The sequence below is a fragment of the Trichoderma camerunense genome, assembly GCF_050948025.1.
Source record: "Trichoderma camerunense strain CBS 138272 chromosome Unknown V8C40scaffold_10, whole genome shotgun sequence".
Lineage (NCBI taxonomy): Eukaryota > Fungi > Ascomycota > Sordariomycetes > Hypocreales > Hypocreaceae > Trichoderma > Trichoderma camerunense.
The window spans coordinates 538844-555638 of NW_028145360.1; the positions used below are offsets into that span (position 1 = coordinate 538844).

The 16795-nt window shown below is 50.1% G+C and overlaps 6 protein-coding genes across 6 annotated transcripts; 3 read left to right on the top strand and 3 right to left on the bottom strand.

Annotated features, from left to right (window-relative positions):
• Positions 1-173: 173 nt before the first annotated feature.
• V8C40DRAFT_246659 (thioredoxin-like protein) lies at positions 174-1640 on the top strand. Its single transcript, XM_083216149.1, has 5 exons — positions 174-475; positions 614-692; positions 789-829; positions 891-1371; positions 1463-1640. Exons 1-5 carry the CDS (start codon positions 442-444, stop codon positions 1533-1535), a joined length of 708 nt encoding a protein of 235 aa, XP_083072549.1. The 5' UTR covers positions 174-441; the 3' UTR covers positions 1536-1640.
• A 91-nt stretch (positions 1641-1731) lies between these two features.
• On the top strand, positions 1732-2704 carry V8C40DRAFT_246661 (dihydrofolate reductase). Its single transcript, XM_083216150.1, has 2 exons — positions 1732-1945; positions 2088-2704. Exons 1-2 carry the CDS (start codon positions 1799-1801, stop codon positions 2553-2555), a joined length of 615 nt encoding a protein of 204 aa, XP_083072550.1. The 5' UTR covers positions 1732-1798; the 3' UTR covers positions 2556-2704.
• On the bottom strand, positions 2571-4004 carry V8C40DRAFT_246662 (ubiquinol-cytochrome C chaperone family protein). The gene is made up of 2 exons (XM_083216151.1): positions 3472-4004; positions 2571-3418 (listed from the first exon to the last, which is right to left on the bottom strand). Exons 1-2 carry the CDS (start codon positions 3839-3841, stop codon positions 2865-2867), a joined length of 924 nt encoding a protein of 307 aa, XP_083072551.1. The 5' UTR covers positions 3842-4004; the 3' UTR covers positions 2571-2864.
• Positions 4005-4218: 214 nt separating this feature from the next.
• On the bottom strand, positions 4219-5859 carry V8C40DRAFT_246663 (thiolase-like protein; the record flags this gene model as incomplete). The annotated part of the gene is made up of 3 exons (XM_083216152.1): positions 5323-5859; positions 4532-5254; positions 4219-4451 (listed from the first exon to the last, which is right to left on the bottom strand). Coding segments are annotated over exons 1-3 (1292 nt in total), but the record flags the coding sequence as incomplete, so codon positions are not given.
• Positions 5860-6038: 179 nt separating this feature from the next.
• V8C40DRAFT_246664 (OPT oligopeptide transporter protein-domain-containing protein) lies at positions 6039-9547 on the top strand. Its single transcript, XM_083216153.1, has 8 exons — positions 6039-7208; positions 7272-7611; positions 7669-7887; positions 7942-8137; positions 8225-8430; positions 8515-8541; positions 8606-8820; positions 8871-9547. Exons 1-8 carry the CDS (start codon positions 6455-6457, stop codon positions 9356-9358), a joined length of 2445 nt encoding a protein of 814 aa, XP_083072553.1. The 5' UTR covers positions 6039-6454; the 3' UTR covers positions 9359-9547.
• V8C40DRAFT_246669 (transcription factor domain-containing protein) lies at positions 9458-12535 on the bottom strand. Its single transcript, XM_083216154.1, has 5 exons — positions 12094-12535; positions 11812-12020; positions 11390-11741; positions 10651-11314; positions 9458-10595 (listed from the first exon to the last, which is right to left on the bottom strand). The coding sequence occupies exons 1-5, from the start codon at positions 12401-12403 to the stop codon at positions 9788-9790; spliced, it is 2343 nt and encodes a 780-aa protein (XP_083072554.1). The 5' UTR covers positions 12404-12535; the 3' UTR covers positions 9458-9787.
• Between the last annotated feature and the right edge of the window lie 4260 nt (positions 12536-16795).

Consider the following 16795-nt stretch of genomic DNA (forward strand, 5'->3'; position numbering starts at 1 on the left):
GCTTGATGCCTCGGTTCCGTGCCCAGCTGCTGATTATAGCGTCCTCAGCGCTGTTGCCCCGCAAACTTACAGCGCGGCTGTGCGGTAAAGCTGCAGTGGATTAGCAGTTTGTAGTATTGGATTTGTAGTATGGAAGCCGGGGTAAAGCCACGGATTACACTAAGTGTCCGTATGGAATCGAGTAATGGGGGGAAAGCCTCGCTATTGCTTGCCGTACTATGGACTACAAGTACTGGGGCGGTCTTACATGTGCCTCTCGCTCTCCTCTCTCAATGTCCTCTTGAATTCTGATTTTGTCATCATTGTCAATCACGCCATCTGCGCCTATCTGCGGGAATCAATTCTCCTTAGTCTTGCAAGATCTTTGGGGGGAAAAAAGCGGAAATCTGGGGGAAAAGCTGCTTGTTTAGAGCAGACAAGGGGAACAAGCGCAAACCAACCATGGGCGGCAAGATTGAGTGCTTCTTGGATCTCGGTGAGTCTTGCGCGGTGCCGTTTCGGGGTTTCTGGCCTCGGTGTGTCCCTGCTGGGGCAATGCTGTCATTTCCCTTGTCTTTTCTTATTCTGATAATGTGACTGTTTAAATGACTGATCAATGCATTCCCATGGCTAGCATCCTATTTCAGCTATATCGCGTTCATAGACTTGGCGCAGAATCGAGATAAGCTGGCGGCCAATGGAGTTGAAATAGAGTATGTCATCCCACATGCTCCCCTTCAAGGACACAGCGCATGATCGTGTACAAGAAATAGTTGTATTGGATCAAATACTCATCTTGTATTCTCTAGGATACACCCTGTGCTGCTGGGTGGCATCAACCACCTCTCAGGTATTCCATGACTTGGATATTGTCAACATTCATCACACCTTAGTATTGACTGGCCATGCAGGGAACCGTCCTCCGTGGACAAACGAGATCAAGGCAGCCTACCTAAAATATGACTCTCGTCGTGCCGCCGAACGCGTCGGCCTTTTCGGTATCCAGGGCCCTCCAGACCTCATGGCTGTCTCCCATACTGTCTCGCCACTGCGTGCACTTCACTACATCAAGGCCAACTACCCAGAAGCCACATTCCTCGCCACCTTTGAGTCTTTATTCAAGGCCTTCTGGACGCCTCCCCACGTCAACCTCATCCCAGAGGAGAACCTGCGCGCTGTGCTCCAGGGGGCGACAGAGAATCCTGGCAAGGGCACTGGCAAGAAGCTCTTCACTGAGGAGGAGGTGGAGAAGATTCTAAAGGCCCGTGGTGGGATGAAGGACGTTCTTATGGCCACTACCCAGAGAGCTGTTGATCAGGGTGCTTTTGGCGCGCCTTGGATTTGGGTGACGAATGCAAAGGGCGAGCAGGAGCCGTTCTTTGGTAGCGACCGGTGAGTTTTAGAAAACATTTCTCTTCGTCTAAGAGGGGATAAGCGACACCTATCTAAAAGGAGGGTTTCATTTTACTGACTGGATTCTCAGATTCCATCATATTTACAAGTTTCTGGACATTCCATTTCAAGATATTGCGGTGTTGACGCCGTCAAAGTTGTAGCGAAGAAAGAGTAATCGGCGACCAGGAGCGTAATAATTGTATTACAGGATTAATTAGATGTTCATGTATAATCTGAGACTTAATTTTGAGATATCATCCCATTTAGCCAGCCGTTTGTTGTCTCTGCTCTGCCATATCCACCCATGGCCTAACCTAAGTACCTGTATGCAGCCAACTTTCACTGCGCTAAATTGGCAACTAAACAACTTACACCATTTTTCACCACTTACTCATCCTCATATCAAACATACAACACATCTGCAATGGCATCGCCAGAACTCACCCTCATTGTGGCTGCCACCCGCAGCATGGGCATAGGCTTCCAGGGCACTATGCCCTGGAAAGGCCTAAAAAGAGAAATGCAGTACTTTGCTCGCGTGACGACTCGAGTTCCGGCTTCTTCATCACAGGTAAGATGAAAAAAACTTGTTCCATTTCCTGAGGTTCATCTTAACAAACAACGTTGCTTTGACTGAATTTTAAATCTAATCTATTCAATTCCAAAACAAAAATAATCATGTAAATATGAGCAATTTGCTAACTAGACTCCAGACCCCCCAAAATGCAGTCATCATGGGCCGCAAAACCTGGGACTCTATCCCCCCCAAATTCCGCCCTCTCAAGAACCGCCTCAACATCGTCATCACCCGCTCAGCGCCCGCCAATTCTTCCCCTCCACCCGCAGGCTCTGAGATCCGAGTGCCGTCCGTGGAGGCGGCGCTGCGGTACGCGCAAGAGGCGAATTCGAGCGGTGGGCGTATCTTCGTCATGGGCGGCGCGCAGATCTACGAGGCGGCGCTGAGGCATCCGGCTGCGAAGCGCGTGCTTCTGACGAGCATTGATGCTGAGTTTGAGTGCGATACGTTTTTCCCGCTGAACTTGACGGGGGAGGAGACTGATGGGTGGAAGAAGAGGTCGAGGGAGGAGTTGCAGGAGTGGACGGGGGAAGAGGTTGAGGAGGGTGGACAGGAGGAGGCGGGCATCAAGTATGAGTTTCAGATGTGGGAGAGGAGTGAGTGAGCATGCGGATGAGGATGAGCGTGAGATTGGTTGTTTTTTCATCTATACATCAACAAAGTTCTATATACCAGGAGGTGGCGTGTCGGGCCTCCGCTTTATGCCAACACACTCGTACACTGCATTATTATATGCACCATCAAAGAAGAGGGACTCATCGCCTCGAGCTTCCATCTTCTTCCTCTCGTTTTTTCTTGCCCACGCCACCGTTTTCGCCCTTGACACTATACATATATTTTACAGGTCCCATAGTCGCCGGTCTTCTTTTGGTCGTCATCATCATCGTCGTTTTGATTCACCCTTCTTATTGATTCAAGCAGCCTTGGCCACCTCGGGCGTAGGCTTTACTTCTTGTCCCTCCTGGACGGCAGCCATGCCAGCCTCCTTCTTGAACGGCTCCTCCAGTCTCGTCCAAAACACATCAACCGGCCTGGCTAGCACCTCCAGCGCCCTATTAGGCATGGCCATGTCCGAGGCGCTCTCCAGCGATACAAGGCCCGATCTCATCCATCCAACGATGGCCACCAGCGCTCGGGGGTCGACCTCGGGGTCGCCCTTGAACAGATTCCTCCACACGGCGCTCGCCAACACGGCGTCGCCCTTGATAAGGCCCTCGTCGTATGCAAGCAGGAGGCCTCGCCACTGGACAAATATGTCCTTGAGGTAGCGCTGTCGGAGGGCGCTGGATGTGATGTTGTGGTCAATGTGCATCTTCTTCTCGCATTCGAAGAAGAAGTGGTCGATGAGCTGCTGCTGCCAGTTTCGGTATGCGTCTCGCTCGAGGCATCGTATGCGGGCGTTGATGAGGTAGAGGTGCAACATGGTGACGTGCGACCAAGTGCTAAAGGTGGGCGGCAGTTTGAAAGCTGAAGTCTGTTAGCAAGTGTGATGCTGTATTTTGGAACAGAAGTCGACATACTGTTATGCCAGATGTTTCCCTCTTCTAGAGCTTGGCCAATCTCCTCGCCGTCGTCCAATCTCTCTACTTGATCATTCTTGCGCTGCTCCTCAGTGATGCGATAATCAGCTGTTTTGGCGCATGCCTTGAACAGTCTCTCTGAGGCGCCTAGAACTCGGTACGACTCTCCAATCGAGCTTCCAAGACCCCCCAAGAGCCTCCTGGAGCTAGAGCTGCTGAAGTTCCGGGACACTGGCGACGATCGAACGGGCGCATTGGCATGAAGCAGCGGCAAAAGAACCGATTTGGCGGCCGAAGACCGGGATACTGATGTGCGGGATGCGACCCGGAACAAGGACCGGGCCTGTGATCTGCAGCTTTCGCAGGCCATTGTGAAGAAGAAAAAAAGAAGAAGAAGAAGAAGAAATTAGATTGCGAAAAGATTATTATCAATTATGGTGAGCGCTTTGGGAGGGATCGAATGGCCATGAGGGAGAGGGACGTTGGGCGGACGAGCTATATTGGATGGATTTTTTTTTCTCTGAACATGGCCCGGCAGGCTTTCCATGACGCGGTGGATTTCCCTTGTGCGAAGAAATTAGCTAGACGATCGGATGGTTGGTGGCGGCTGAAGTTCGGCTGGCCGTTTGTATGTGTTTTCGATGGAGGGGCAGATTCCGCAGAGTCCAATAGTAGAGGAGGGGTTGAGAATCAATGACTTGATGTTTGATATAAGATGATTCTTCATTTTTTTTAGTTGAGAATATCGGAGAATGTCATGTTATTCAGTTCTACATTGATGTTTATATATAATGTACAAGTATCTTACTCTTACAAACCTACTCAAACTTGGTAAACACAAGCGTGCTGTTGGTCCCCCCAAATCCAAAGCTGTTGCTCATCGCAACTTTGACTTGCTTCTCTTGAGATGTCATGGGGACAAGGTTGAAGTTGACGTCTACATTGGGCCGCTCCAGATTCAAAGTAGCCGGCACAACTCCCTGTTTATTTTGTTGTTAGAAAATGACACGACAGAGCTCCTTGCATGTACGAGTGGAACGAAGATGGGGCTTAGACTCACCTCATGAATGGCCAGGATGCAGAAGAGGGCCTCAATTGCTCCAGCTGCGCCTAGCAAATGTCCTATGGCGCCCTTGGTGCTGCTTACAGTGACTTGGGACTCTGATGAAACGCCTTCGTCGCCCATCATGATCCGTTTAATGGCAGCTGCTTCGGCCGAGTCTCCCACCTGCGTGCTCGTGGCATGTGCATTCACGTAGTCGACTTGAGACGGCTTGATGCCCGCGCTCTTCAAGGCCTTTTTCATGGCTAAATATGCTCCATGTCCATCTTCCCGGGGTGCCGTCATGTGATACGCATCACCACTGCAGCCGTATCCGCTAACTTCGGCGTAAATCTTGGCCCCCCTGGCCTTTGCATGCTCAAGCTCCTCGAGCACGCACACTGCTGCTCCCTCAGCAAGGACAAAGCCGTTTCGATTGGCATCAAATGGGCGACATGCCGCCTGCGGCCTATCGTTGTACGCTGTGGCCAGGGATCTGGCTCTGCCGAAGCCGGCAAAAGTGAGAGGGTGGATGCAGGACTCTGATCCTCCAGCAACCATGACATCGGCATCTCCCAGCGAGATGAACCGAGCTGCGTCCCCAATAGAATGCGCACCGGTAGTGCAAGCCGTCGTTGCGGCGTGGTTTGGGCCTTGGAACCCGTGCCTCATGGCAATGTGCCCTGCCGCCATGTTGATGAGGAGCTTGGGCACGAAAAGCGGCGATACTTTTTTATATCCCTGTTGTAGGCATTGTGTCAGTTGGATGGGTGCAATAAGTAAGTATAGATGGAGTTTGATGGGCTTACATCTTTACCGTGAGACAGACTCGTGTCATACATCTCTTCTAGGTTTCCAATACCGCTCCCAAGACACACTCCCGTAGCCTCTTGGTCCTCAACTCGTGATGCCTCCCACCCAGCATCCTTCAAAGCCATGTCGCTAGCCGCAATCGCATACTGCGTAAACATCGACATGCGTCGTTGTTCAGCGGCACTTAGCCAGTCATCGGCCTTCCATAAGCCGTCAGCCTTCCCACCAGATCCTTGAGGAACGACGCCGGCAACGGTACACGTCAGCTCTCTCCATCGTTGTCGAGGTTCTCGATCCGCAACGCTGATGATGCCGGACTCGCCAGCAATGAGACGAGCCCATGTCCGTTGGATGCCGAGCCCGAGAGGCGTGATGGCGCCGAGGCCAGTCACGACAACCCGCCGCATTTTTTATGATTCCATATCAAGATCTTGACGTAATTCGGGGTTGTGAGCAGTTGTTTGAAACCGATTTTACTTTGGCGGCGTTTTGTTGGATCTGATGAGAAATGCTTAAATTCGAGATGAGTTGAGATGACTTATCCAGAGCACATGTAAATGTTTGTGGAAATAGCCCGACCCGGTTTAGCAGCGTATTGTCAGTTAGTGCGGGCCAAATGCACTAAACCTCTTTTTGCAGTTACGCAGCTGCTCACCGTCTAGGCCGCTCCTGCGACTTGTCTCTTCTGTCTCAGTCTCAGACATTCATCCTTCTCAACACAAGCAAATAATCATCTCAATTCATTCAATCGAGAGCTCATCTGCTAGAAATAGCATCTGGAAATTATTTATCCAGTAATAACCACAAAGAGCTTCCCGAAATACCCGAAGTACGCTGGCCGTGGCTTCAGCCGCTTGTTCTATTGTCGCGTGGCCACTTATCGGACTGAGCTTAGCCTTGATAACACTTCCGAACCAACACGACAATACTCATTCCACTTCATTCAAGATGGATGCTCCAAATTGAAATCAGAGGGAAGAGAGAGAAAGAGAGGGAAATTTATACTATACAAGCTTATTTCATTACCGCATCGCTGTCCTCAGCTGACCTAATCCGCTTATGGTCTCCCCCTCTCAGAAGCTCTTTGAGATACATATACTTTAACCAGCGCCTTGAATAGAGGCGACCATGGATAACATGGCTGAGGCGAGTGGACGTGAGAGCGAATCCGGAGTTCATCCTCGGCATTCTCTTTCGAGTCCAACTACCGGACTCATGGAGAACCTACGGGAAAACATCTCCAAATGGCCCGATTCAGGCGCCCGGAATGATGCTGATGACGATGATCAAGGCTCCGAGTATGAGCTCCTCATGGACCCAAACTTGCCAGAGGATCATGAGTCCCGTCGACATGCACATCATGAAGACGGCTTATCCGATGACGGGTCTAAGAAAGCTGATGATGAGGACGAGGAGGAGGATTCCCCATATCCCGAGGTTCGCGCTACTGTCCACAATTACGATGAAGATGTGCCATGCAATACTGTCCGTGCGTGGACGATTGGACTGTCTCTTGTTATTCTCGGAGCATCAATGAACACCATCTTTTCGCTGCGCCGGCCGACCATTTCCATCGGAGCTCTGGTCGCTCAGATCATTGCCTGGCCCATCGGTCATGGATGGGCAAGATTTGTCCCGGAACGAGAATTCAACATATTTGGTATCAAGTGGCAGCTGAACCCGGGTCCCTTCAACATGAAGGAGCATGCAATTATCGGAGTAATGGCGTCTGTGTCTTTTTCCGTTGCCTATTCAACAGATATTATCCTGGCGCAGCTGGTTTTTTATAAGCAGAATTTCGGATTGCTCTTCCAGATCTTGCTCACTGTTTCCACGCAGTCGTTGGGATACGGAATTGCTGGCATTATGCGCAAATACCTAGGTTTGATGGCTACACTTTCTTTGATATAATCTGCTTGCATGGCAGCTAACCACTTGACTGTAGTGTATCCTGCGTCGATGATATGGCCTGGAAATCTAGCTTCCGTTGCTATGATGAATGCCATGTATGACGAGGGCGATGACATTGACCCAACAGTCCTCGGCGGCAGACTACCTAGGTATACATGGTTTGGCCTCATTACCGCAGCATCCTTTGTATACTACTTCATCCCCGGCTTTTTTGCCCAGTTCTTGAGCGTCTTTGCTTTTGCAACTTGGATGGCGCCGCAAAACCCAGTCATCAATCAGCTATTCGGTGGAAACACTGGCTTGTCCATTATACCCATTACCTTTGACTGGAGCCAGGTGTCTGGCTACATCGGATCTCCTCTTGTTACGCCTTGGTGAGTGACACCAGCCCACGACCTGCTGCATTACTCTTGATAGTAACGACAACATAGGCACGCGATTGCCAATACCCTGATCAGCGTTGTCATATTCTATTCAGGTTTGACTATTCTACTCCACTATTCTGGGACATGGTATGCCCAGTTCCTACCCATCAACGACGCGAGCATCTACGACAACACGGGAGCAAGGTACAACATCAGTCGGGTCGTGAATCCAGACATGACTCTGAATGAGGAAGCCTATCATAAATATTCGCCTTTATTCATCAGGTCAGTTCCAACCTGCTCCAGAGTGATCTCACCTCATGGCTCATGGCTCAATAGCACCACATTTGCCATTTCATATGGCCTGTCTTTCGCCGCCATCTCCTCACTCGTCGTGTATACGTATCTGCACCACGGCAAGTACATCTGGAAGCAGTACATGAACAGCACCACGGAAAAGCCGGACATTCACATGAAACTGATGAGAAAGTACAAAGAGGCGCCGACTTGGTGGTACCTCTCCCTCTTCTGCATTGTCAGTTGTTCCCTCCCTCTCCCAATTCTCAGCAGCACAGGCAACCATCATCTTCGGCACCCGCTGACATCATCGTACCTCATGTAGATGCTGGCATTGGGCTTCTATACAGTGCTCGCGTACCCAACCAATTTAACTTGGTGGGCCTTTTTACTGGCCGTCATGATTTCGTTCGGCTTCTCTTTGCCAATCGGTATCATCCAGGCCGTGACGAATAATCAGATTGGCTTGAATGTGCTCACGGAGTTTGTCTACGGCTACATCCAGCCGGGACGGCCTCTAGCGCTCATGCTGTACGTTTTTATCCCGCGTTTTATGCAACCCTGACAAATACCAAAAGATACTTTGTCATTAACCATGGCTGTGTACATGATTAGCTTCAAAACGTTTGGATACATCACAATGTAAGTGTAAACGCACAGCAACGCCCTTCATAGATGCAATCTACTTACCACGCCCCTAAAACAGGTCTCAAGCACTCAATTTCGTGTCAGATCTTAAATTCGGCCATTACATGAAAATTCCTCCCAGGACCATGTTCATGGCCCAGGTTGTCGCCACAACTTATTCATGCGTCATCCAAGTCCTGGTCCTTAACTTGGCACTCAACAGCATCCCGAATGTATGCGACGATCAGCAAGAGGACCACTTCACATGCCCAGGTGGAAGAGTATTTTATTCTGGTAAGGATGGCCCTCCCCACCTGAAATTTACCATGCTCATAATTTTCTAGCCTCTGTTATCTGGGGCCTCATTGGTCCAGGCCGAATGTTCTCCCCAGGCCAAATCTACTCCGGCCTCTTCATCTTCTTCATCCTCGGCGCAATCACCCCAATCATCATCTACTTCGCCGTCAAGAAATACCCGAAATCCCCCGTGAGATATCTCATCGCGCCGCTCCTTTTCGGCGGGCCCGGCTCCATCCCGCCCGCCACCCCTCTCAATTACTTCTCCTGGGGCATCGTGGGCTTCATCTTCCAGTTCTGGATCAAGAAGCGCTACTTCAGGTGGTGGAGCCGCTTGAACTTTTTGACGTCGTCTGGCTTGGACTTGGGACTGGCGCTGGCTACGTTGTTCATATTTTTCGCGTTTACTTTGAATGGGATTGATCCTCCGCAGTGGTGGGGGAATACTGTTGTTGACTCGACGATGGATTCTAAGGGTACGGCTATAAGGGCACATGTTGCAGCGGGAGAGCACTTTGGCCCAAGTTCATGGTGAAGACGGACCGAAGAGTTGTTACAGGGTTGGTAGCTGGGTTTCATAGAATTTTATAGGTTTGGGCGGTTTTCACGACAAATGTCTTTCCATCAAGGAAGAGGCCAACATGGAGTGAACTGCTATATAGATTCGAAATTTTTGAATATAGTCATAAATATATAAACAAAGGGAAGAAAATATAAAACGAACGTGAAAAAAAAATATAAAATATAAAAAATTTATATAAAAAAAAAAACCTTTCCCCTTCTTCCTCTTCCATATACCCTCAAGCAGGATAATCCTTCGCCGTCATGATGATGATATAAAATAAAAGGTTTCAAACTATTTTTTTTCTTTCCCGATCAACAATCCTTCTCTTCAAAAATAATATCGCCCTCGCCCCCTTCATCAGACTTACCCTCAACGCCTGTTTCTACGTCTCCAAGTAACTCACTTCTCATCGACATATAAATAATGTCCGCCAAAGTGAGCTCTCTCCGCCTCCCGACTCGCACCAGGGGCAGAATACCCTCTAAAGCCACCACCGCTTCCGTGGTGCGCCTGGAAAGCAGCTTGCTCCCCGTGAGACATCATCGCCGAGCCATAGTCGTGCGTGTAAACTTTGGTTTCCTCCGAATCCATGGGCGACTGATATTCAGCGGGGCTGATTTGATCGAACTCTTCAAACTCTTGCTCGATTCCCATGCGGTCTGGCTTCACGAGCGTGAGATCTGCTCGCCGATACATTGAGCGAGGGGCGTTTGAGCGTCTCGGCACAGTCGGGCTGGTGGTAGTAGAAGAAGGCATTCCACGCTCTCCTCTCATCACCAGGGGACCCATGCTCTGAATATGAACACTCGATTGCCGAGCATCCGTCTCGATGTGATGGTAATATTCCATAGCATCGGACGAAGATCCCCCACCAATAGGAGTAGAGGGCTGGTGGTGATGGTGGTGGTTGCGACGGGCAGTGAGGCTCTGTCTTCTCGTGTGCAAAACCTCCTCAGGGTCACCGATGTGGCACTCTGGCAGGGCGAGCTCAGATTGCTCGTTTGGTACCGAGGACTTCAAATGCTTTTCCACGTCTGCTAAGAATGATTTTAGAATATAGAGCATTCTTTGAGCTTGAACGTCTACAGCAGCGCAGTAGTCCATGATATTGATGGCGCTCCTCATGGAGTCTGCGTATTGCTCGTTTTCATACAGTCCAGCAAACTCATTACTCAAGATAATCAGGGCCGCCGCAAAAAGGAAATATCTGCAAATGTGATTATTAGCGGTTTGTCTTGGGTGATTCCGACCAATGCACTTACAAGATAAATGGGTTGCGTCTCGGCAAATACTTTGCTTCAAACGCCGCCTGAATGAGCGTCACTGAGTGAGTCGACGCCGCCACGCAAGCCTGAGAAAACTTCTCTGATCTCGTAAATGTTCGATGGAAGGGTTCCACATCATTTGAGATCGTCGGCCGCGTCTTCACCAAAAGATCAATAAAAAACGGCCTGCTTAGGAGAAGGATTGAGTGGTAATGAAGGAGCTGCACATGCAAGATAGGGATCCCCGTTTCCGCCGGCGCCTTGCCGTGGAGGAGATCGTGCGCTGCCAAGGACGGATCACCGTTAAAAGCCCACAACTGGCAGTCGTCGACAATCTCCTGAGCCAACTTGGTTGAAATCTTTCGTTCCGAGTAAACCTTCTTGAGCATTGTGCCGATAGACTTGGAAATCCGCACAGAGGCGTCAAGGTTAACAGTTCTAATAACTTCTTCCTGTTGGGCTGCTGCTGGCGGATGTAACGCATCACTTGAGCAGTCTTCCTCGCATATCGCAGCAGGACGCCCGAGAGCTGTAGCAAGAAATCTGTCTAGAACAAATAAACTTCTCCAGAGGTTCCGCCTTGCGGATTCATCGTCAAACTTCATCATTGTGTCCCGGATGCGATGCAAACCCAGGGAATACGCAGAGCGAACAGCCATTCCTAAAGCTCATGTTAGGATCGAAAAGGAGAAAGAAAAGGAAAAAGAGAATGAGGTTGGAGGAGAAATCTACTAACCGCAATATGCGTATGCTGCGTTGCGCTTCGATACAATCAACATGTAAAACGCCATCAGTGTCCAGGCCTGAATTGTCCATAAATCTGCATGTTCAGCCACATTCAGAGGATCACTAAGACACTTGGCGGCCCGAAACAGGGTTTCTGCCCGTCCTTCGGGCCCTTCTGGGAAACTCTTCATCATCAGCTCCTCAGGGCTGTTGGGGGCTGGTGTTGCAAGAACAAAACCAATTGCCAAAGTCAGATAAACCAAACAAAGTGTCGAAGAATTGACCTCCATTGGGGTCGAATAACATGCATCTAGATACTGATAAAAAGTTGCTCGATCAAACAGTTCTATGAGAGCATTGGTCTGTAGCGGGATTAGCCAATTGGCCGTAATGCGATGGGGAGTAAAGTAGGGATGTTTTGCCAGCACGTACATTAACAAAATAAGATTGAGCCAAGAAATTCGATACATCTCTATTGGGCAGCATATACTGAATCATGGAACTCGAAGATGTTGCTGTAGCGGGCTCCAAGATGTGGTGTCGGCTGGGATCATCTGTAAACGCAGACGACCCAGTCGTGTTAAAAACAATCATACGGATTAACTGCAGATACGAAAGGGTGGACGAGTCTCCGATATAAACTGCAATTGATTGACATCAGCCAAACGGTCCAGAAATTTTGACCAAGGGAATAAAAAAAAAAAGTCTACTTACGGAGCCGTTTCATGGGGTCCTGCAGCATTCTAATTTGACCAATAACTTCGGCCTCTTCGTCCGATTCCGACGCTGTACTCTGGCGGACGCTTTCATCCCCCTCACTGACGGAAGAAACTTCATAGACATTGCGAGAGTATTTTTCTTTGCCCTGGCTTCTCCTTTTCGCCTGTCGCGCCGCCTTGGCTTGCTTGGATGCTCTCTTCGGGGACGTCTCGAGCGTGGCTTCGCGGACAGGAGTTGCGCCGACGGCATCGACAGAGTCAGAGGCGTTGCTTTGTCCTGTCGGAGAGGTCGTATGGACTGCCATGAGTTTGGCAGGGCCTCGACCGTCCGTGTAGTCGCATATCAAGTTCCTCTTGATACACGTGTTGCACGGGTGAAGGCCATTACACTTGGAAGCAAAAAGTCAGCTCATGCAGCGTACATAACCGAGACGACGAGAGTAGCATGCGAGACTCTTAGCGAAGGCGTTTTCCATGCAGCTTGCTTTTTGTATGATACACCGCGGACGGCCTGGTTTCTCCAAAGGGGCAATGCGTCCGCTTGCCAACACACTTATGCCGGTCAAGCCATGTTAAAGCCGGGCGCTGGTTGAATGTAGAAGATCTGTCACATTGCACAGACATATACGAAATGTACATATGCTGTGCAATCAAAAAAAACCACCGCTCACTCGCATATGGTTTCGCCTCGCTCGGAATAGTTCGCTGCAGCTGAAGTAAGAAAATACCACTTTTTTCCCGCACGAACTGCCCATATTCCGTACACCGAACGCATGTTGGGGGTGACATGCATATCGCGACATTCGATAGTCAGAAATTGGAGCGTGGGAATGTGTAATAGCGCAAATAAAGCCGCGAGGTCAAGGCCCCTTTTCCTTGTTCTTTTCTTTTCTTGTCTTTCTTTCTTTTGGGGGGGAACGTGCGCGTGTGTGAGTGTGAGGATGCGTGTGCGAGAGAGAGAGAGAGAGAGCGAGCGAGGTTGTGTGTGAGTGTGAGTGCGAAGTGTGTGTGCCTTGTCTTGGAGTGTACACAAAAAGAAAAGTAACGAGCCCCAAATCCTCTAGGGCCAACTGAATGAAATATGACTGATGACTCGTAGGCTCACCTTCTGCTTCCGGCGCTTGCAAGAATCACAGGCACGCGCAGTCCTTTGCCGCTTGTCGTCAGGAACTCTGGGTCGGGTCATGAGGGGCAAGAGGAGTGCTGTGCATCCGACAGATGCCCTCTTTGCGAAACCGGGTATCGTTCCTTTCTTGTAATAGCTACCAAAGGCGGAGGCACCAGCTACCGTAGAGCAATTCACAAAGCCTCCACGACAGCTCGTCTACCGTCATCGTGCACTTATAAGGCTTTGGTTTTTGCTAACCCCCGCGTCTCGTGAGCCCTTTGGCAAAAGAGTCGGCGAGAAGTAAGAAGTGCCCACGTGGCGGTAAGGCACAAACTTCCCCCAATGCTATGATGGGAGGTTATCGCCCCGTCACTCCCTATGCTCAAGGGTCTTCCCGGCGTAGATGTTAGCCCGCTAGTGAAGGGCTCTTGGGAAGCGATGGCTGTAAGATTGGATCGGGAGTATGCAGATTGGAATGACAACTGAGCAGACGGACGAGGCAGTCCCTATTCCATGGGTGAATGATGTTAACACGACACCCCCTGGTGCAGAGACAGCCCGACGACGGCTTCGAATTGAGTGGATAGCTGGATGTAATGTCAGACTGAAAGAGCCAAACCTTTTGAAAGAATGGTGACACCTGGGGAAATATCAACCTAGCAAAAGGGAACCGGTGTGCGATTTGCCTGACGTGTGGGTGGGACAGGAGCAAATACACACCCCCGAGCTGTTCGGACTCAAGCATATGCCGTTTGGTGGTCTGTGGCAAGTCCTCATTGGATTAATGACTCCGAGTGATTGGTAAAGATGTACTAGGGCGTAGCACCCGCCTGATCGTTCCAACACTGTTTGCTTGTTGTCCCAAAGGCCCTCTTGGCGTCGGGCTTTGAATTCATGCCTGCTGCCCATCGGTGACGTAGCGGAGATCTCTCTCATCTTGGAGTTCTAACGGCACCGAGTATCTTACACGAATGAGGACCGATGAAGGCTTCTGCCAAAGACATGAACATGGAAATAGTGGCGTCAAGGATGGGCTCAGCTCCGTAGTCCCTGGTATTCTCTCTTGTCTGAGCCTCGCCGCAAATAGCACTGAGCTGGTCCGGCAGCTCCCATCTCCGTCCGAGTTAGGAGCTTGAGGCCCAGTTGGGCTTGCACCGATCGCGCTTGAGGTGGAGACTTGGCTCCTTCACCATCTCAGACCGCTCTGCAGCTGTATGTATAGCATCAGTTTGATGTATCTCCATTCAGCATGGACATGGGCCTATGAGACAGTGCGACTCTAGTACCGCGCATGTCATTTAAGCATCCTGGCCAAAGCAACCTTTCGGGGAAGCTTTATTGGCAGCTGAAACATTCGAGGATGATAAGGAGATTTTGAGCTGCTGCCGTCAGGATAGCTGTTAGTGTTGGTCATATCCCGTAATACATACATATAAAGACAGACCTGGGATTGGCCGTACCATCGGTCCAGCCAAGATTATGGAGAACTTCATGTACCAAGCACGCTTATCGAAAGGCTTCGGGCGTATCCCTCATCGTTTAAACGAGAGACGAATTACTGGGTCGTTCTTTATGTGATGTAGCGTGGATATTTTACATTTCCCCCACAGGAAAGCGTCATCAAGGGTGTCAAAAGAAGGAAAGCCAGCGGTTTGGCACTAGCTGATGATCATTAAGAGCAACAAACGCCAACAGGTTGATACGTTCAACTTGGATGGGGGCCAATGATCACGAAATCCTGTACGCCCCCCATGGAGGAGATAGGGAGAGAAAGAGAGAGAGTGAGAGAGAAAGAGAGAGCTGAGGGGCCTCGCAACACTGTCTCTCCTTGTCATGAACACGGGACGGCACATGCAATCTTCTATGCAATCCACTCGGAAAATAACATAACCATCACAGTATCTATCCAGAACGAATACTGGGGGGCCTCGTGTAAGCGCAATTGTGGACGGGCCATCAAGGAGTGGAGCGCTTGCTGTCAGTCTAACGAGGCCAAACGATTAAATGTGCATAGTTGGGCATCGCAGCCTTGTGTAATTTTTCAAACCATGGATGTGCGTGTTGGAACTGACGTGTGTGCCGTTGGTTCGAAAAAAGTGAGGAGAAACGAATTTTTTTCCCTCTTGGGTGGATGAAACTCAGGATACACAGCATATCCTTCATCCTCTCATATTTGGTTTCGTAGTCACAAGTGAAATTACCGGGATATTCAAGTAAGACAAGATCCGCCCACGATTCGAGGAAGTGCCAGAGCGTCAGAATGACGAAAAGAGTCAAAGTCGACAGGCGAGGAACAGGGAAGTACGGAGTACTAGGTACTGCGTTCGGTACTCGCGGTACTCGCCCACAATTTCAAACTGGCGGTCATAGTGCCGATGTTGCCAGCTTGGTGTCTGAAAATAGCGAAGCGGCTTATCCCGTTAGTACATGTAAACGACGTCTGAGCTTCGCCTACACCCAAGTCGACATACCCGAGCCCTGGAGACGGTTCGTGCCACTTGGCGAGCATAATGTGACAACAGCCAGCTCATGCTTCATTCGTTGCCTTTGTCCACAGCGGTCTGGCTCTTAACGCCGTGTCGATTGCGTAGGGGCTTCAAAACAGGATAGTCACATGCTTCTCGATGAGCCTGCGTAGACACGTCTGAATGCAAATGGCGCCCCCTCGCATGCGTTTAGATAGCAGTAGTTTGCAAATCGATAGTCACCAATGCTGTCGAGAGTCCAAGATCGATGTCCGCGAAAGTCTAGACCGAAGACTAGCGCCCGCATAAACTTGAGAGCCTGATGGCTGCGAGCATCCCTTGCGCCACGTACTTCGTACCTGATGCATATCATCCATGCTACATTCACCGAGCGTACCCCGCTGGCCTCACATACCCAATGACGGAACAGTAAGCTACAGCCGGTGTAGAAAGCTCGGGGTCTGGCTGCCGCGCCATGGGATGATTGGAAATGGACAACCAGGCCTTGACGCGTGCTATTCGATGTTTCCAAGATGCGGCATCGCCGCGAGTGTCCACGTGCCTGATCACCCTTGCATTTGGCCAAAGAGTAGTGTGAGTGTGGTAGAGCTTCGAAGGGGGAAGTCCAACGTCGAATCTTGCCGTGCTGCAACCATTTCGTCGTTAGTGGTGAGGCGCTAGGCCATGAAGAGCAATCCTACCTACAGCACAGCTGGGTTAGAAATTAGAAACGTCGAAATCTTTCGGGCTGAAGATCACAAGCTATCCCTCTGCTGTGAAACCACGGCAAGGATCATAGGACAAGGCAGTTATTCTCAATCGCACTTGGGATAACAAGGCAGACACTGATGTCTAAGACACGGGGATATTGGCAAGAAAAAAGGAGGGAATTGGGGGCAGAAAAAAGGTTTATGCATGGGACAAGTCATCCCTGTTCTGCAATTGCTCTGGCGTGTGGCCTTCACTCCCGAGACCAAGCCAGTCGGACAAACATCGCTCACACGTAGCACAAAATAGTAGCAGCAGTAGCAGTAGGTAGCAACAGCAACTGCAGCAATGGCAACCTGAATAGTATGTATCCCTGCTTACCGAACATTGGCGAAGGTCCCCAATTCGTCCCAGTC